General features: G+C 44.6%; 1 protein-coding gene across 2 annotated transcripts in view; it reads right to left on the bottom strand.

The window, feature by feature from the left end:
• Positions 1 to 20613, bottom strand: part of DOCK1 (dedicator of cytokinesis 1) — a 513605-nt gene that overhangs the window by 59505 nt on the left and 433487 nt on the right. For both annotated transcript variants that reach the window (XM_039250757.1, XM_039250758.1), the window contains exons 33-37: positions 20294 to 20442; positions 9666 to 9751; positions 9325 to 9481; positions 2113 to 2153; positions 845 to 935 (exon numbers count right to left, since the gene is read on the bottom strand). In XM_039250757.1, the coding sequence (XP_039106688.1) occupies positions 845 to 935; positions 2113 to 2153; positions 9325 to 9481; positions 9666 to 9751; positions 20294 to 20442 (524 nt within the window). The remainder of the gene's footprint in view (positions 1 to 844; positions 936 to 2112; positions 2154 to 9324; positions 9482 to 9665; positions 9752 to 20293; positions 20443 to 20613) is intronic.

Below are 20613 nucleotides of genomic sequence, written 5' to 3'. Positions count from 1 at the left end.
ATTTCCATATATCCATCCATCCATCCATCCATCCACTCACTTACTCATCCATTCACTCTTCCATCCATCCATCTATCCACCCATATTTCCATTTATCCATCCATTCACCCACCCACCTGCTTACCCATCCATCCACCCTTCTATCCATCCGTCTATCCACCCATATTTCCATTTATCCATCCATCCATCCATCCAGTTATTTACTGTGGGTCTACTCAGTATGATTAACTGGGCTAGAATTGGACGTGGGGGAAGAGCATGAAAATATTACTGCAAACAAACAAAAACAAACAAACATTCAATGTCAAAAGATACCTGCATAACAAAAGAATCATTGCAGCTGAAAGCTGTCATGCCAGACCTGTGCTCAGGAGCAATACTCCACGAGAATTAGGCAAGAGGTCTAACGTTAACTGACGGACTCATAGAAGATCTAAATGTGAATGCTTTGCTAAGATAATTAGGGATAAGTCTCATCCTATTCTACTCTGAGCTGTCCAGATTCCTTCTTACGATGTTATTCCCTACTACCTCTGAGTTCTGCCGGCATCAATAAGGAACTACAGAATCTCTAACTCGCTGCTAGCTGACAGCCCGGTGACGGCTGTTTATGACGCTCAGTGATAATTTGCTATGACATCTTTCTAAATCTGCATTCAGTAGGGCCAAGTCTATAATCAGAATAGCTCCTAAATATGTCTTTGTTTATGTCACTACACTTAGTCAAAATCGGTAAGATCTTAAATCATAGGTTCACGGAAATTTATCACGGACAAATAAAACGTTAAACTATCTTAGAACACATAACAACAGAATCATGAAAGTAAGTAGTAATTTCTATTACCTTCAGAAGTTTTGCATGGAGAAGCAAGGTGTAAGCTGCCTCCGTGTAGTTATCACACTCTTTATGCAGGTCACACAGCTTGTACAAATACCTGAGATGACAAAAGAGACTCTTCACGTGTGAACAAATCATTTGTGCTGAGGATTGCAAGAGCTAAATTCTACCTTCAACTGTACATCATATCTACACTTTCTTTTTACAGTGTTCACAATTCACAATGCCTCGAACACTCTGGGTGCAGAAAGCACTAAGAAAAACCAACAAGAAGAATATACAATCATATTTTTAAGAGAAGTTCGAGTTCTTCCTTTTCAGGATGAAAAGAAAGCTGGCACAGGAAGGCAGAATTGTACTTCAAGGGTTTCTCATTCTTTTTAATCTTTTCCAGAGTTTTCTTCTTATATTTGAAATGAGATTATGATGCTTGATTGTGATTTCTTACGTTTCTATTGAATCCAAGCACACACACACACAAAATCCATAAAAATAAAGGGCTTTGATGATCACAGTGAATGTGATCAAAAGAACTTCTCTGCCATAAAAATATAAAGGTTGCTTTTTTGTATAAAGTAAATGACATTTTGGATAAAAGAATATTGTTGTTTTCCCAAAAGTTTATTAAGTTTCTATGGCATAGTTTTATAAAGGAGAAAGTAAAAATTTTTTAGAAACCAACTTAGAAAATCATGCTTGATGTAATAAACACATCATAAAACACGAACGTCACATGATATATCCTTATTCTATTCTGCTAAGTTATCATCCTGCTAAGTATTGGATACTGGCCCCTAAAAGTGACTAAGAAAGAGAGGGGCTCAATCACAGCCCACTCCTCTAGAGAAAAAGGCAAGTGAAGGAGAAAAATCCAGCAGACAACATAAGACCTCGGACTATAGTGTCAGTTACAGTAAGAATGGACTGAAAAATTATACTATTATCCACATGTGATAAAATTAAAACTGGATTTCTCATTTGATCATATGGTTGCCTCTTTTCAAAAGGACCATACGGTTCAGTCAAGAGATACAAAAACCCTGTGAAATAATAAATTATGGCTTTTCTCTAAGGTGACTAACTATGACCCCAAAAGGCTCTACGTTGGTGTAGATCAACTGGATCAGAGTCAGAACACATTAAACTCTACCTCGAGGGTTCAGGAGTCCTCTAAGATTAACCCCCGCAGTTAGAAAACATTTGTTAGCATGGACTTAACAAACAGTACTTCTAATAAACATGCAGAGGTACAAACACACATGATGCCTACATACCTTATGTACATTTCTTCTCTTTCAATTTCTTTGTAGAAATTCTGAAAAATCAAATCACAACACTGTTGTAAGAAACCTGTTCTATATAAGATGCCACGTGAGCATTAAATTATCATGATTCTTCACTTTGTGTCAAACCGAGCCAGGTGGACCCAGGTCTTTGGTTTAGAACCACAAATTCACGCAAAATGGCAAATTCACTTTTTGAAGGGGTGATTTTAATGATTCCTTTTCCCGTACCTGCACTGTGACGACAAAAATCTACTTCTGTCATTGAAGAGTCACTGGTTGTTAGTTAACAAATGGTATTACCCAAAGATATGACAGCTTAGTCATTCTTAGTCATTCTTAATCATTGCAAAGTCATTAGAAGATGGAAAAAAAAAAAAAAACAACCCAGTAAAGATCCCATTTTGGGAATAAACATCAACATGATTTAACACATGCTGAGCCCAGCTTCGGCAAGAGCCTCTAGAAGGCAATGATGGTGATCAATGTAGTAGCTACCGGTGACATGTATTCAAATATAAAGTAAATGTAATTAAAATTAAATAAAGTGAAATATTCACTCCCTCTGTTCCACCTGCCATGCTCTGACTGCTCAGTAGACCTAAGGGGCAAGTGTTACTGTATCTAAGTGTGCAGTTATAGAACATTCCCATCCTCACAGAAATTTCCATTGGACAGTGCTGTTCCAGACAGAGAGACCTTCCAAACCATGGTAAAAAACCCAAAAACCCAAAAAACTGGTTGCCATTTGAACAGCACCTTCTGTACACACATCAATGAAGAAAGATTAATAAGCAGGTTATAAGCAATGGGCTATTTATACATATTTTAAGATATCTTCTGGGCGAGCATGAAAATTTCTATCAAAATTATATTTCTTAACGGAGACATCTCTATAAAGACTTCAAAATCTTTATCATACACGAGGCACCAAAAAGGTGCAGGACAGTCGCCTGGCCAAGCCGAAGATATGGCCGGCAACACCACAGCCACTGTCAGCGTGAAATCTAGCACCTGAATATGATGTGACATCTCCAGGATCAGGGCCGGCGACACTGGTGAATGAGTGTCACTGCTATACAGGAGGGGACACTGGTGAATGAGTGTCACTGCTGTACAGGAGGGGACGCTGGTGAATGAGTGTCACTGCTGTACAGGAGGGGATGCTGGTGAATGAGTGTCACTGCTGTACAGGAGGGGATGCTGGTGAATGAGTGTCACTGCTGACCGGAGGGGATGCTGGTGAATGAGTGTCACTGCTATACAGGGGGGGATGCTGGTGAATGAGTGTCACTGCTATACGGAGGGGACGCTGGTGAATGAGTGTCACTGCTGTACAGGAGTCCAATTATCCCCTAAGATGGTGGGAGGTGTTTAATTTGATTAGCAAAAAAAAGAACACTGCTTCTGAAACAGATCTCTTTGAAAACAAGCAATAAATAAACACAGAAAGAAAGAGGGGGCACCTTTAGAAAAAGGCTCCAAGATTTTCATGTTTTGCTGCATCTGAGATGTTAATGTCCTCTGGTTGATATCCTACAGCTCAGTAATGAGGATATTTTCAGCTGACAACTCAGGGGGATGTAACAAAGAAAATCCGCATCAAAGGTAGAGGATGAGCCCTTCACTTGCGCCTCTAACTCTTAACTCACCAGTATTTACAAGCTACGGCTGCACACCAGCCTACTCTGCACTCATATTTTTAATCCTTTCCCAAGCTTTTGATCATCTGCCTTTACAATTTCACAACGGGGATATCATGCGACCTTTATTCCTCTCTCATGGATATGGAAATGTCTTCCATTTCCTGCCTGTGCTTAGTTCTGTTCCCTTCCTAGGACTTCAAAACCTCTCTAGAGCTGAAGGATGCTCATCTCAAACCTGTTTCTATATAAAAGTGTGGGTTTCTTATGTAAAAGGCCATGTTGCTCTGGTGCCCCACTTCTGGGCTCTGCAGACAGCACCCACCCCACCACCATCGTCCCCTCTCCAGTCCCTTCCGCACCAGTGCTGATGTCCGTGCTCAGGCTCAAGGTCTGCCAATCTCTGAGCAACCCTTCTGGGACCAGACCCCCTAACACTAATGCACCACTACACACCACCGATCTTCCAGAACTTACACATTTGCATCATATACCGGCACCGTACTTCTTTGTGGCAACAAATACTGAGATTTTAGAATTCTCCTGAGAAACACCTTAATTAGCGTTGTAAAGGGGCCATGAAGAATGTAACTTATGTCTATACAGTAACAATGAGTCCACCAGTCTGAGAGAGGGCTAGGTTGATGATTATGTAGAAGAACTTGGTCATACACAATAAAACTACCAACCAGTCATGCAAGAATGCAGGATTATGAGGTGACAAAGAAATTCTATTGAATTATAAATGTGCCTTCTGTCCAGGGGGAAGTATATCTGATGTCATGCACACGCACTTACAGAGAGGCGTATATGTAGGGGACTTAGGTCGTTGGACAGAGTGACTGCTCATCTCTTATTTTTCTAACTTATTTTTTAAGTGCAAGGAAGTGTAAGACATCAATGAACCTATACAACTAGAATGTTCCACTCACTCCATTTAAAAAACAAATAGCACTGGGGTGCCTGGGTGACTCAGTAGGTGAAGCAGCCAACTTCAGCTCACGCTTCATGGGTTTGAGCCCCGCGTCAGGCTCTGTGCTGACAGGTCGGAGCCTGGAGCCTCCTTCGGAGTCTGTATCTCCTTCTCTTTCTGCCCCTCCCCCACTCACACGCTTTCTCTCTCTCAAAAAAATAAACATTAAAAAATATTTAAAAATTTAAAAAATAGCACTGGTTCTAAAGAAAATTTGTTAATGGACTTAAAGGGCATCAATAAATCCTATGTTCTTTATTCTTTTTTTAAAATTTTATTTTAGGGTTTCAAGGGGGTCTGTGGTTACTGATAAATGGGGTACATTTTATATATTACTAATGAATGTTTATACGTCTATATTTCTCTAGTGATGAATATGCATATCTATCTATGTGAAATTCTATTTCATAAGAAAAGTATGAGAAGAGAAGGTGAAAATGGTCCAGAGATTTAAAATATATTTACATTTTGGGGCACTTAGGGGTGGCTCAGTCGGTTAAGCTTCCAACTTCAGCTCAGGTCATGATCTCACTGTTCGTGGGTTCGAGCCCCACGTCAGGCTCTGTGCTGACAGCTCAGAGCCTCGAGCCTGCTTTGGATTCTGTGTTCCCCTCTCTCTGTCCCTCCCTTGCTTGGGCTCTCTCTCCCTCTCTCTCAAAAATAAATAAGCAAAACAAGATCAGAAATTTTAAAAAATAAGTGAATAAAAAATAAAATGTATTTATGTTTTTCCTTCTGTAACTTAATGTTAGCTGACTAGTGAATATTAAGAGAAAGAACAGCTGTCTGTAAAAACCTGGTTTTCTTGTTTCTCTTTAATCCATAGATCTATTTTATTTTTAATTAAAAAAATTTTAAATGTTTATTTATTTTTGAGAGAGAGAGAGAGAGCATAAGCAGGGGAGGGGTAGTAAGAGAAAGAGACATAGAATCTGAACAGGCTCCAGGCTCCGAGCCGTCAGCACAGAGCCTGACATGGGACTCAAACCCACAAGCCACGAGATCATGACCTGAGCCGAAGTCAGACACTTAACCGACTGAGCCACCCAGGTGCCCCTATTTTATTTTTTAAATGAAAGGCTTGTGATAGGTTGAGATCCATCTTAAGATCTCCAGGCGATGGTTAAGAATGGAACACCTGACTCTTCACAGAATGATTCAGGATGTTCCAAGTTCAAAGAAGTTAATGATGTCAGATCATCTCAAGAATCCTGGATGTGATTCTTGGCTAAAGCCCAGCTAGTACTGGCAGCAGTAATAAGAGGTAGGTACTGAGTGAGGCTCTGTATGAGAGAGGAACCGAGGTTAATCAGAGACTGTGACTGCACGTGGCATTTCAAGAGCTTCTTTTGTGACCCTGCGTCCTGATGATAAAAGGCCACATTCAGAGCACATCCCCAATAGTTTTCATGTCCTGGAGAACATGAGAGATCTTGCTTAAAAAAAAAAAATAGTATTCTCAAACATCCAAGTTGGAAAGCTAATAAGTGTATTAATAATTCTTCTCTCTGGACACAAATCAGCTCCTCAGATACCCTTTAAAATCAGAGGGAGCGTTAGAAGAGTATGTGCCTAGTAGGGAATGGTTTCAAAAAGGTTTCTGGGGCACCTGGGTGGCTCAGTCAGTTAAGCGTCCGACTTCAGTTCAGGTCATGATCTCGCGGTTCGTGGGTTTGAGCCCCGCATCGGGTTCTGTGCTGGCAGCTCGGAGCCTGGAGCCTGTTTCAGATTCTGTCTCCCTCTCTCTCTGCCCCCTCCCCAGCTCATGTTCTGTCTCTCTCTGTCTCAAAAATAAACTATAAAAATTAAAAAAAAAAAAAAAAAAGGTTTCCATTTCTCTCCTGCAGAAAAATACTGATGTCTCCTTCATGCGAACCATACTGGCATCACAAAAGTAACTTACTCTGAACAGAGGCAAGAAATCGGGAGGACAATGAAGCAAGTGCCAGGGCATTTGGTGCAAAAGATTGGGGCCCTTGCCTGGGGCAGAACTCACGGCTATGCTACACACAATTAGCCTACAGGTGAGTGTCAAAGTCAGCATCGCAGGAGGCCAGATTTCGGGGACAGAAGCCATAAGCCAGTAATTCTTACAGTTGCCCAAGACCCTTATGACACATATGCAAACATATTTCGATCTTTTCAACTCATGGATTCTGTCCTGGGCTCTGTCCAGTCTATTCATGAGACCAAAGGCCTTCCTTATCCTGTCACAGTGTTTTGGATTTCTGGCATTTCTTTTCTGATTCTTTCTTAGAAGGTCCACCCTTCTGCTTATATTACTCATCTGTTTTTGCAGAAAGTCTCCTTTTTCTATTAGAGCTCGTAACATTTTAATCATGGTTATTTTAAATCCCCGGTCTGAAAATCCTAAAACCCTCTGCCAAAGCTGAGCCTGGCTCTGATGCCGGCTCGGTCTCTTCAAACTGTGTTTTTGCCGTTAGTATGCCTTGTAATTTGATGCTGAAGGTGGACACGATGTACTGCGTGCGTGAGAGGAGTCCAATCCAGATCTGGCTCCAGTGGTGGTTTTTGCTCCTGGGTTTCTACCCTCCGTAAGCTGTGATTCACTGTATCCTCTCGTGTCTCCAATTTGGGGGAGAGTAGTTTTCCCCGTAGATCTGAGAAGATGGATCTAAGAAGAGCTGTTGATTTTCAGTTTCCCAGCTTTTCTCTTATGGATGGGAGTGACAATTTCCAAGCTCGTTTTGGCTAGAAACCAGAAGTCCCCCGTATTTAGATTTTTAAGGAAAGGAAAACTTGCTGTAAAAGGTGTTTCCCATTTGTCAAAACAGGTGGCCTATCCATGGATGGCGGGGCCGGGATGGGTCATGAGCTTTTAGTGGCCAGTTCCTCATGCAGCGCACAAATGCGGTATGGACGCTACACTGGATGGAAGGTGAAACAATTTCCTTTTGCTTTTAAATCCAAGCATCTCTGGCGGTTTCCTAAAGAATGAACGATGGGTCATGTTCCTCTTGGCACAAAAGGCCATTTCTATGAGCCCCACGTGCCTACAGGTCCGTTCAAAATGGCGGGTATGGAAGTGAAGGTGGAGCAGGTACATGTCATCTAATGATGAGATGATGATAATAAGCCAGATCCAGAGAAGCCAAGTAAGGAGCACAAGGCAGGAGTAGTGTTTTCTTGCGTTCCTGCCTCGGGACAGGCAGGGGAAGTTGAGGAAAACCTTCTCAGGGCCAAGAGTCTGCTTTTCTGGTTATCTACGAGAGGAGGATATCACAGAGAGAGGCAGGCAGCTGTGAAGCTGGGTGTGGGAGTCACGTGGCTCCTGAGAGCCATGCGGTTTGCCAAACTCTCCCTGCAGCCGAGCTGGTCATAAAGCTTCCTGAATGCACAATGCCCTGCACTAAGCTCACCATACTGCAACGACCTCAGGAAGATGGTGTCCACAGGACCTGGCCACGTCTCGGTGACAGCAGGGGTGCAGCGGTCCACGGACGGCAGTGGCCAAGTCTACTCAAGCCATCTGCTATCCACAACACCATGAGTTGGCTCTTCGTGGCTGCTGTAACAAATCACAGTAAACCTGGTGCCTTAAAATGACAGATACACATTCTCTTGCAGTTCTGGAGGCCAGAGTCTGAACTCAGGGCGTCAGTAGGGCCGTGCTCCCTCTGAAGGCTCCAGGCATAAATCCTACCCTACTCTTCCAGCTTCTGGGGTGTCCTTCCGGCTTCTGGGGTGTCCTTCTGGCTTTTGGGGGTCCTTCTGGCTTCTGGGGGGTCCAAGTTTCCCTTGGTTTAAGGTACCATCGCTCCAGTCTCTGTCTCCATCTTCACATGGTCTTCTGTGTGTCTCCTTATCTGTCTCTCTCTCTCTCTTTTTTTAAATGTTTATTTTTTTGGAGAGAGAGACATACACACACAGGGTATGAGTGGGGGTGGAGGGCAGAGAGAGAGGGAGACAGAGTGAGACACAGAATCCGAAGCAGCTCCAGGCTCTGAGCTGTCAGCACAGAGCCTGACGTGGGGCTCCAACTCGAGCCTTGAGATCATGACCTGAGCCGAAGTCGGACGCTTACCTGAGGGAGCCACCCAGGCGCCCCTCCTTTTCTGTCTCTTGTAAGAATACCTGTTATTGGAGTCAGAGCCCAGCTGATAGTATGTCTGGATGATCTCATCTCCAGACCCCTGACCCAATCACATCTGCAAGGAGGCTTTGTTTCCAAATAAGGTCCCGTTCACGGGTTCCAAGCAGTGGGATGTGCACCTATCTTTTGGAGGCCATCATTCAACCCACAACAAGACATGCTCGCCACCATCTAATAATGATGCACTTGAGACCTGTAATCAACAACCCTGTGACCCTGGTTACAAAATAAGAGGCTCTTCATTCTTAGCCACGGGAGGAGCGATGGGAAAACACCTGGAGGGGAGAGGACTTTGCAGACTTGTTGACAGTGGCTCCGTAGAAACAGTTCCTCATTTTCCCTTCCCCGGCAACAGAGGAGGAAACAAGCAATGACAGTCCCGTGGCCAGCTGTCATAAGGCTTTAGAACTTCTTGGTTCACTTTCGGGCTTCCTGTGAAGATTGGGAATTTAATTAACTTGCATTTCACTCACCAGCACGTTGACAGTGCAGCTCATGCGATTTTCTTTGTTCTCATCATGCATGATGGTTCTATAATCCAGAAGTCTTTCCATCAGGCGTACCACGAGTTTTACAAAAGTTTCCCCTGTTTTGGCGAGGTATTTGTGTTTCCTGCAGTGTTCCAGGAGGCTGAAAAATAATTACGCACACCTTGTTAATCACACTCAGAAAAAGAAACTTGACTGGTGCAATTTAAAATATTTTCCATTATTAACACGTTTTAATTATTTCTGGGCTACAAAGTTCATTGGAGTCTAATTACAGTCTCCCTGTCTCCATCCTGACATAAATCCTACTGTTAATCAACACTTACATTTTATCAAATAACACTTTGTACTGTTCATCTCCTCTGCCTCCTTCCACTTCATGATCCAGCTTGGTGATGATCTCATTTTCAAACTATAATTAAATAGAGAAAGCGTAAATAATCAGCATGGCGGATATTTCATTTTATGACTGAGCATCAATAGTATGTAAATCGGTGAGAGATCATCATCGGACAGTTACCCTATGCCTTTGAAGCCTGATTTCACTTGAGAGGTGCCATCCCCAACCCCCTGGAGAGGTCGATGATCCCCTGCTCTGGAGGGGGAAGGGGCGGTTGGAATCTTTCATTTCCTTCCCTGGTTAATGGAGCCTAAACACATACATTCTAATGGGAGGAGCAAGAACCAGAGAACAGAAAGGCGAGGGAACCGTAGGAAGAATAATCAAGGAACTTCATCTCCACGAACAAGTAACATCTAAAATAGCTCGTTGGTTCCTGGAAAAGAACAGATGGCGTTTCACTTGCCAGCAAAGAGTTCTCTGCAATCACAAAACATCCAAGGGGCCACTTTACCGCCATTCCTTGATGGATTGAGTGAAATCTCTCACTGTGGTTGAAAAAAAATATTATAAAACACAGAAGGGACAATGTCTGTACAAGGCCACCAGACATCTGGAGAAGGTCCAGTTCCGGGCCATTCCTTGAACACCCCAAAACTTGTGATCTGATTTCCAGAGCACAGGGGTGGGAGAGGATCCTCAGAAATGCTCCTTGGACCAAAATTCTGTCTCCTTGGACCAAAATTCTGTCTCATGGAGTTTTGGGGACAATTCTAAATCCTGGAGAGGTATAAATCTCCTAAATGTTTTCACAGGGGCCATGAGCCTTGTGGCTGACCAGGCTGGAAACAACCTAGATACTAATGGATCTGAGAGCTCGCCCTCACTGCCCAGTCTCCCATCCCTGGCAGAATTCAGGGCCGCCTCTGTACGGGATTCTCGCCAGGCGAGCGCCATGTTGCAGGAGCCCTGAAATCACCGTGGGCCAGGGAGGAAGGAGGCCCGTGAGAGCGTTAGTTCCACAGAGCAGGAGACAACCACACCACACTGAGAGAAGACTGGCCGAAGGGGAACTGAGGGAAACAACAGCTAAATTCAGGGTTCGGAAAGTAAGCACACCCTGCATGTAGGCAAGGGTCTCTAGGGTCCCTTTAAAATACAAGCTCATGAGGTACCTGGTGGCTCAGGTGGTTGAACGTCTGACTTTGGCTCAAGTCATGATCTCACAGTTCGTGGGTTCGAGCCCTGCATCAGGCTCTGTGCTGACAGTGTGGAGCCTGAGCCCGCTTTGGATTCTGTCTCTGTCTCTGTCTCTCTCTCTGCCCCTCCCCAACAAAACGCATAAAATCTGATAAATAAATAAATAAATAAATATAAATAAATAAATAAATAAATAAAATACATGCTCAGGCAATGCCTTCCCAGGCCGACAATCCCCCAAGTCTGCCACTAGTACCAGGATCCTGTAGTTATTTAAGCTGCATCACGGAGAGAATTTTCATCTCTCCTGGTCTCTTCTAGAACGGCGCCTGGTAGTATGTTCTAATGGGATGAATGTGCTACGTGCGCACGAATCATCAGAGAATCAGTGCTTGACTGGAGCTGGTGCAGGCTTCCTATGTCAGCAGAGGAGTGGTCCAGCCGGCTGCCGAGACAAAGCCTGAGACACGGTGTCTCTGTCTGCTGGGGCAGCTGACTGTGGCCCCCGTGGGGCAGAAGGCAGGGGGCTTGGGGAGACCCAGGGAGGAGACTCAAACAGGCAGAGACCTGCCTAACCTTGATCAGGACCTGCTGCCTGAAGCCACAATTCTCTCGCACTACAGATGAAGCAGAGGCCTAAACAGGGCTAGAGAGGAGTATTGATTCTTGTTTGACATCAAGGACTCAACAACATCACAAAACTCTGGGCCTCAGTGAATCCTGCAATTCTCTTCTTGATCTTCCCCATCGTCTCCTCCCCAAATAAACACCCTCTTTTTTATTGTTTGGCCTGAAAAGTTCAGGGATCTTAGGAACACAGAAAAAGAGGCAATTCTGGTGAAGAAGAAAAAAGAACTTGTATTGTTTTTACCTGAAGCCTCAGGATAAGGACTCTACTGTAAAATCAACCACCTTTGGATACTAACCCCCTAGGACTCTGTTCTTTACAGAAAAGAATTCCGCAGAAGGTGAGGCCTTTTTGGAATTGAATACGAGGCAGAACAGGGTTGATGTTTCCAGCCAGTCCCATTTCCCAGAGGGTACCACAATGGAAGCACCATAGAGGAAGTATTTGGTGGGTGCTGAGTCTTCAGAACAAACAATCGAGGTACCAAATAAGACCAAATTAATCAAAACACATGGCTGCATGCCACACACGTTTCATGAGCATACAATGAGGAAGTCCCAGGGAATGCAGAGAAGTACACCTTATCCCAACGTGGACAAAAACACACGGGCTCTTGAAACCGCTCATCACCGGTTAATCAGGAGGCATTTGAACTCGGAGTCTACTTTAGGGAAATAGCATGTTTCCCCGGCTTCCGCGTAAACCTAGCTGTCACCACCAAGGGCAATAAGGGAACTCCAGCTCCTTAAGTATGCTGCTTATCAAATTTTGACTGATGAATTTAATGTTTCCTAAAATGAGTGGATGAATGAGAAGTAGATCAGAGAACACAGCTGATTCTAATTTTACTTACCTCTCGTCTAAACTAAGCGATTTGTACCAACACCTGGAAGCCCTGTTGATCAGCAAGGATTCAGTACCCAGCTCTGCAGCTAGCCTCTCATTCCAGGGCCCACGCCGTTTTTTACAGAATATTCTAGAATTGGTTTGTTGGTGTGCTGCAAACTGTTATCATAATCAGGACTAAATGATCCCGTCCAAATAAAATGGAGTAAGTCCATTTGCTGATAGAGCAGAGCTGAGCTGATTAGAAAACAAACAAACAAAAAACCCAAAAAACAGAAACAAAAATTTATTCTCTTACTCATAAATGCCTACTGTCTGGTAATTTCCAGCAGGGTTCTCTATGGTGAGGTTAAAATTAGCAAGGGTTTACTGTGTGGCTCCAAAGGTGGGAGAGGCTTACTCATATGATAAGCAAAATCATTATACTTCCTCTCTTTTCTGAATCACCAGTATCACTACAAAAATGTCCACAGGGCGTCCAACTTAAAAAGCTGAACAGAGCATCTGCAAGTCTCCCAAACCAGCAGCCCTCCAAGAATATGAAACAGAGTCCGTGAAAATATAGGGATTTTCGGAAGGTTGACAGCGTTGTTAATTCAATTAACTTTGAAAGGAATGAACGCTTTAGCCACTCACGGCCACAGTTAACCACGGGTTATTGGCTCCGGTTTAAGGCATCATGGAGTGAAGGATCTCAGCAGTGGATAATCCAAAATCCACTTTTGTTTGGTTGAGAATGCGTCATTTTCTGGGAAGCTGGATGTAGCATTCCCGCTATAATGGCCAGATAGATGCACAGAACAAGCCTGCTTCCCAGGCATCCAGGAACGCATTTACACAAGGGATCTGAGGTTATGTCAGCAGAAGGAAAAGGAGCTGGATCAGGATGGAAAGGTTTGCACAAAGAGTTCATCACATCGATAAAGTACTTGGAGGTTATCAAGAATGGGGTGAAATCTGAATTCCAGGAGCCTGTCCTTCTATGTCCATTAGCAAAGGCGTTCTTTCAACTTTTCTGCAAATACACCTTTGTGAATGTGCTCTGCCCTGCGGCGCTCTGCTTTCTCCTGTTTTTTTTTTCCCAAGAAAATGTGCTCACAAGTTACTGGAGGGAGGATCCTGATTTGAGAGCACCCCCTGCTATCAGAGAGCTCTAAGGAATCAGATTCTCGATTTCTGAACTTCCAGAAGGAACTGGGCCAATCCATTGGAACCGCAGAACCACGTCTGTTCCCTTTAGCACAGGAGAGGTAGGCGGGAGAGCATCACTGAACTGTACCTGCGTGGACGACACGAGCGAAACGAAGGAACCAGCTTCACATTCTCACCATATCCCCACATCCTTCCAAGTCCGACAAGAAGGCTGTTCGCTGACCTTGAAGCTTCTGCCTAGAGGCTCAAGAGCCCCGGGGCTGGAAAACTACCCGCTGCCTGGCTGCTACACCTGGCAACACCCAAGACGGGTGCAGCTGCTCCCCATTTCCACAGCACACACATCGAGAAGGGTCTTTTGGGCTGATTTCAGTGACACTGGACTACAGAAACATGGCCTCAGAGTCCTGTTTAATTCAGTTAAAAGAGATTACAGGAGGGGCACCTGGGTGGCTCAGCTGCTTAAGCGTCCAACTTTGGCTCAGGTCATGATCTTGGGGTTCCTGAGTTCAAGCCCCGCATCAAGCTCACTGCTGTCAGCGCAGAGCCTGCTTCAGATCTTCTGTCTGTCCCTCTCTGCCCTTCCCCTGCTCATGCTCTCCCCCTCTTTCAAAAATAAATAAACATTAAAAAATTTTAAAAGAGACTACGGGGGCATGGGCCTCTCTTTGCTGGAAGGCTGTTAAGAACAGAATTCAGTGTAATCAGAACTTTTATTAGAGTCGAGGGTGTTAACCTCCATGATCTCTCAGGCTCTGGGCTCCAGGATTCAGTGAAATAAGTATTAGCCTACTTCTTGTGCTGTATGATCCCTTTCAGGGCTCGGAACAATAAAATCAGGTATTATTTGGCAATTGAAAGCAAAAATAGACCAACAAACAAAATGCCAAAGAATTAGAGAAAGAACAGGATAAAATCACCACTAAAGTTGCGTCTGTATGACAGTGCCAAACGGACCGGCTTTCCCACCAGCTGGCAGAAGCCGGCAACATCCACTTGGGTTATTCAGTTATACAATTGGCGTTACCGGCATGGGCAGTAGGAAGACGTTATTCACACGGGGCTGCAAAAACATCGAGGACACAAAGATTACTCATGTTCTAATATGGCTACAAATGAAATGGGAATTTCCAGAAGTTGTGGAGCATTTCCCGGACCCTCACAGAGATGACAGAAAACAGCTCCATGATTGAAAATATTATTTTGCTGTGGGGCCTTTCCCATTCCGTCCTTATTAATGGTTTACAGCTCATACGGCCATTTGCTGAAATTCTCAGCTGTTAGTTGTGTTTTTTTTTTTTCCTCCAAAGACATAACAAATGGAATTCTTTAAAAAGGTGCCAGGAGGGAATTTAAAAGTATGTGTTTTTTGTTTTTTGTTTTTTTATGGAGCAAAATCCAGCGAGGCCGAGACTCAGAGCATTACTGATTTGGGGGTAGGGGTGTCAGCGACACAGGGTAGAAGTTAGTTTTAGGTCAGATGGAAGTGCATCTCATGGTAACGCGACACAGCACGGGCACATCGGTGATGTAAGGGACACTGAGATGCCGATGCCTCGAAATGTCTGCACAGCAGATCCTGAAATCATCACACGCAGGAGCTGTCTCTTGAAGAAAGTCAAGATCTCCCAAAGATCTTCAAGTTCAAGCATAAACATGCCATTCTGGGATTGGGGTCAGGGTGGGGGTGGGTGGGCACGGGGACAGTGAACACATCGTTGGGTGACTTGTGGGGTGCAAGCGGAGACGCCAGAGAAGGTGTCCTCCGGGACTGATGGACAGGAGATGCAGTAGAAGGGGACGGCTGAGGAGAACAGGTGCAGCACCCACCGTAACGATTCTTAGAAAGGGCTGGAAGGACCAGGAATTGTCAGCGGGCCTCTGCAGAACTTACCCAGCACCTGTGAGGATCTGCCCAGCACAAACGGCGTCAAACCGACTTGAGGCCGGGCCTGCAGCCCTGGGGAGAGGGGCCCCTGGCCAGCGGGGAGCAGAGCTTGTGAAAGCATAACTCCACGCCTCCCCATCCCACAACCGGGCAAGCCCGTGCAGCGCCAGGGGCCTGGAGAGGCAGGACCTCGCGCACCAAGGACAAGGACAGGGACATGCTTCTTCTGGATGAAGATTCATGCTCTTTCTTGCAAAAGTAGAGAGCAGGAAGAAGTGGACTTTTGGGGGAAATGCGTGTGTGAGGTCCCTCTAATAGAAGTCCTTCCACTGGAGGGAGCTATAGAAAAGCCCGCTTGCAATGCCTGCTTCTGAAACTGCAGTAAGGGTTCGATGCCGTTGAATCTTGTGTAAAACAGATGAGCAGGGGGGGCGCCTGGGTGGCTCAGTCGGTTGAGCGCCGACTTCGGCTCAGGTCACGATCTCACGGTTCGTGGGTTTGAGCCCCACGTCGGGCTCTGTGCTGACTGCCAGCTCAGAGCCTGGAGACTGTTTCCAATTCTGTGTCTCCCTCTCTCTCGGACCCTCCCCTGCTTATGCTGTCTCTCTCTCTCTCTCAGAAATAAATAAAACATTAAAAAAATAGATGAGCAGGCTTTTCTCCGAATCTAGCAGGTCCCCTCTCTCTGCTGCAATGGTAAGAGCATGCTATGCCCCGGACATGATGCCTATTTCAAACAAGGGCGCATAAACAGCCCCGCTCAGAAAGACACAGCAACATTTAAAAAAAAATAAGCTACATCATAGGTTCAAAACACAAACGTTTTGCAAAAATGAAAAGCCCTAACGTCTTCCTCTCTCGTCATTAGTGTGGTGCAGCTGCTCTAAACGTGAAGCCGATTTAAGCCCTTGTTGATGTGACTAATAAGGTTAGATAATGGGATTGGTGGCGTATTAAATTAAATAGCAGCCAGCCAGCCCCTAACCTGGAGGCTTCCTGGGATGGAGGCGGGGATGCGGGGGCCCCGCTGTTCTGTGTACACGACCCCTCACTGCAACACCCCCCCACCACCACCCAGGACAGAGGGCACACCTCGCGCCTCGGGAAGAGCAGCCAATAGAAGGCGAGGGTCGATTGACCTGAGGATGGGAAAGTGTTAGAAAAGATACGTCGAGAGACAGAGGCTGTGGTCCAGGAGAGGCCTGGGCTAGGGTCGAAGAGAGGCAGCTGGAGATGAGCAAGGACAGGTCCCTGCATGTCACCAGGGGCGCCAGGAGAGCAAAGATGAAGCCGCTGTAACCTGCACCCATCCAACCAAGCGACAAGGAGCCTGTAGGAAGGGATGAGTGAGAGGCAGCGGGTCTAGGAAGGACGATAATCCACGGGCGTTCCACCTGCTGGGCTGGGACAGACTCGCAGAAAAAACAAATCAAGATATCCCAGGAGAAAACACAGATGGATCTTTGCCCAACTCACAAGAACAAATTGAGAGAGCAGAGAGAGATTTTTGTCACAAGTTCTCGTTTTCTGCCTTTATTTCAAAAAAAAAAAACAACAACAACAAACTTTGGCGTGTCCTACCCCGGGTCGTGGAATGCACAGCGGAGGCCACCACCGATGAACAAATGGTCAGTGGCCACGGACCACGAGATCCGAGCAGCTGGCCATGCTTAGTGACAGTGGGATTTGTGGCCCTGTGTCTTCACGTTTCGGCTTTTATTTACGTATATCCAAGCGAGACAAGTTTTATGGAAGTGAAATTGTTTGTGAAGTAGAGTTAAATGTGCATAACTACTTCACGCTCTTACTCACTCCTGTCTTCTGATATCGGACAGGTTTTGAACCCACCACTGGGGAAAGAGCTGAGAACGGAGGCAGAAACCCCGTGACTGCCCTTCAATAACTTTGTCACCTTACTGACAGACCAGAGGCCCTGTGAACTGGAGAATTCTCTAAACAACTACTATACTTTTCTTCTTTAATTTTATTTATTTTTGAGAGAGAGAGAAAGAAAGGGAGTGCATGCACACACATGAGCAGGGGTGGAGCAGAGAGAGAGAGAGAGAGAGAATCCCAAGCAGGCTCCTTGTTGCCAGTGCAAAGCCCCACATGGGGCTCAGACTCACCAACGGTGAGATCATGATCTGAGCCAAAACCAAGAATCAGACATTTAACCAAGTGAGCCACCCAGGTGCCCTTATCTGATTCTTTAATAGCATTTTTTTCCCCCATATGGCCCTTCTTTAGGGCTTAATTCATGCAAAATTCAAAAAAATCAGATGAGGGGAACCTGGGTGGCTTAGTCGGTTAAGCGTCCGACTTTCGCTTAGGTCATGATCTCGCGGTTTGTGGGTTTGAGCCCCGCGTCGGGCTCTGTGCTGACTGCCAGCTCAGAGCCTGGAGCCTGTTTCAGTCTGTGACTCCCTTTCTCTCTGATCCTCCCCTGCTCACGCTGTCTTTCTCTCTCTCTCTCCTAGAAATAAATAAAACATTAAAAAAAACAAAACCAAACAAAACAAAAAAATCAGATGTATTTTCAGCTCAGGAAAAGGGATTTTAAACTACATTTCTTGGTGCTGGTGGGTTGGCATTCAGACTGGACACGACTTAGTGCCAGAGGCAGTCAAGGCGGGTCAAAGCGTATGGCAACAGCATCAAAAAACATTGGCAATGTCAAAACGTACAAAATACTGTGAATCAGCAATTCCATTTTTGAGAACGTATACCAGGAAAACTGGTCAAAAGAAACTCAAGCCATATGCACAGATACGTTCACTGCACACTTACAGCAGTGAGAATCTACAATCAACCTAAATGTCCAGCTAAAGGGGATGGATAAGAGAATATTATCCAAGGGTCCCTGGGTGCCTAAGTCGGTTAAATGTCTGACTCTCAGCTTTTGCTTAGGTCATGATCTCACAGTTTGTGAGTTCGAGCCCCACAGAGGGATCTGCTTGCTGGTATGAAGCCTGCTTGGGATTCTCTCTCTCATCTTCTCTCTCTGCCTTTCCTCCACTTTCTCTCTCTCTCTCTCTCAAAATAAATAAATACACTTTAAAAAAAGTTTAAAAAGAGAAGATTATCCATTTTATTCTATGAAATGTTATGCCATCATAAAAATCACAGTTACTACGCTGTCATCAAGAAAGAGGCATCTGATGGATTGCCGAACAAAACCAAAAACATGTGGACAATGTTTCCAATATTACATTATATGTGTGCAAAGACTGATCTTGAACCAGAGGAATAAAAACAGCTATTCTGTTAAAACAATGTCTTTAATTTTATAAATAAATAAACATAAGGAAGCTGTCTTCTGCTATGGAAAGAGAGAAAGAAAGGAAGGAGGAAAGGAGAAACAGAGGAAGGAAGGAAAGAAGAAAGGATAGAAAGGGAGGAAGAAAAGAAAGAAGGAAACAGAGTTGATGAAGGAATCAAAAGGGAAGGGGAGGGGAGGGAAGGGAAGGGAGGTGTAAACTCTTTACAGGTTTATTTTATTCACTTCTCACATCTTTTCTTTCTTTCTTTTTTTTTTTAAATTGCTCATCAGCAACTTTTTTTTTTTTTTAAATATTTTTATTTATTTCTAGGAGAGAGAGAGAGAAAGACAGCGTGAGCAGGGGAGGGTCAGAGAGAGAGGGAGTCACAGACTGAAACAGGCTCCAGGCTCCGAGCTGGCAGTCAGCACAGAGCCCGACGTGGGGCTCGAACCCACGAACCACGAGATCATGACCTAAGCGAAAGTCGGACGCTTAACCGACTAAGCCACCCAGGCGCCCCTTCTCACATCTTTTCGAAGCAGATTCCATTCTGTACCAATATTACAGCTCTGAATCAAAGACTAAAGACGTTTGGTGAGTTGTGGGACGTCCAGGTAGCACCAGGCTAAGCCGGAAAGCACGGGTACCTGACGTCAGTGTTCAAACCCAACCCGCAGGCACAGAGCAGGCTTCCTTTTAGCTTTGTGTCTGTGTTTTGCTCTAGAAAAAAGCAAAATTCTTCTTCACGGCCACCACCTTCATGCCATAATAATGAAGCCTGACCAGTGGAAAAATATGAAACTCTTCAAAATCTGTGAGCTAGAAAGTATAAAGGTGGGGAAGGAAAATCGACCCGTTAACTATCAGATCCATTACAATTAGGCTGCTCTGAGGCAGTCTTGGTTTTCTTCAAATTCTGCAAAAATCTTTGTCAAGTGGGTAGTCACTTGCTTGAATCACTAGAGTATTTAAGTCAAGGTTCCGTTCACTATGGGGGAGCAAACTATCATTTGGGTTCCTGCCTCACCTCCTGCGGAGCCTCCCAGCCAGCCCAGCTGCGCGCGGGACAGAGAAGCCACTGTCCACCGGTGGAAATGTAAACACCACCCTTATTTTCATGGGATCCAGGGAAGGAGATTTTGTTATTCCTCCAACATAAATATTCAGATTTTGTCTTTCCTATTGATACAGTATGTTTTCTGAGCACTTTACATAGGCTTTCTTGGAGGAATTCTATCAGTTTCACTGCACAAGTAAAGGATCCATACACATGTAAAAGAAAAAAAAGCAGAGACTTTCGACCTGAAAATAACCCAAGTTGGTAGGAAGCAGGCAGTCTGAGAGAATAACATTTGGTTAAACATTCAAGGGTACATATCGGGGGAGGGGAGATGGAAAGAGATTTTATCCAGGGTTTAATGTGTACACAAATCCAGATGAAAATAAGTAAAGGCTAATAATTGAGAATTCTTCTCTCTAAAGATGAAGACAAAGGATGATAGGCTTCTTCAACAAGGAAAGTCCTAGGGTTTTTCTATGTCAACATCTTTAACTCCAGAGCCATTTATAAGTCTTTTTCAAGGTTTTCAGGGTTGTTCATCTTTTCCCCAACACTTACCACACACCTACTATGTCCTTACCATCTGGAAGCTTCGCGTCGAATGGAATTCACACTGCATCATATCAAAGAAGATAGGGATGGTGGCTTTGCGCAGTTCTGTCTCAGGAATTAATGTCATTTCTAATATCGGGCCGACCATTTCTGGAATGAACTTTATCTTGTGTTGACCTTAAACACATTATTCAGAACATACATTATTCAGAACAATTCTTTTAAAAACAGGATTTTAAAATGAGCTTCAACGGACCAAACAAAACCACACAGATTAGTGTGAGTTTGAATGCCAGGATAGTGGGGAACATGCACCCATTTCTTATCTGCAGGTATTTTGAATGTGTT

The sequence above is a fragment of the Hyaena hyaena genome, unplaced genomic scaffold, assembly GCF_003009895.1.
Source record: "Hyaena hyaena isolate Hyena2069 unplaced genomic scaffold, ASM300989v1 scaffold_380, whole genome shotgun sequence".
NCBI lineage: Eukaryota > Metazoa > Chordata > Mammalia > Carnivora > Hyaenidae > Hyaena > Hyaena hyaena.
Note: the sequence above shows the minus strand (reverse complement) of the source record. Positions and strands in the feature narration are given on the sequence as shown.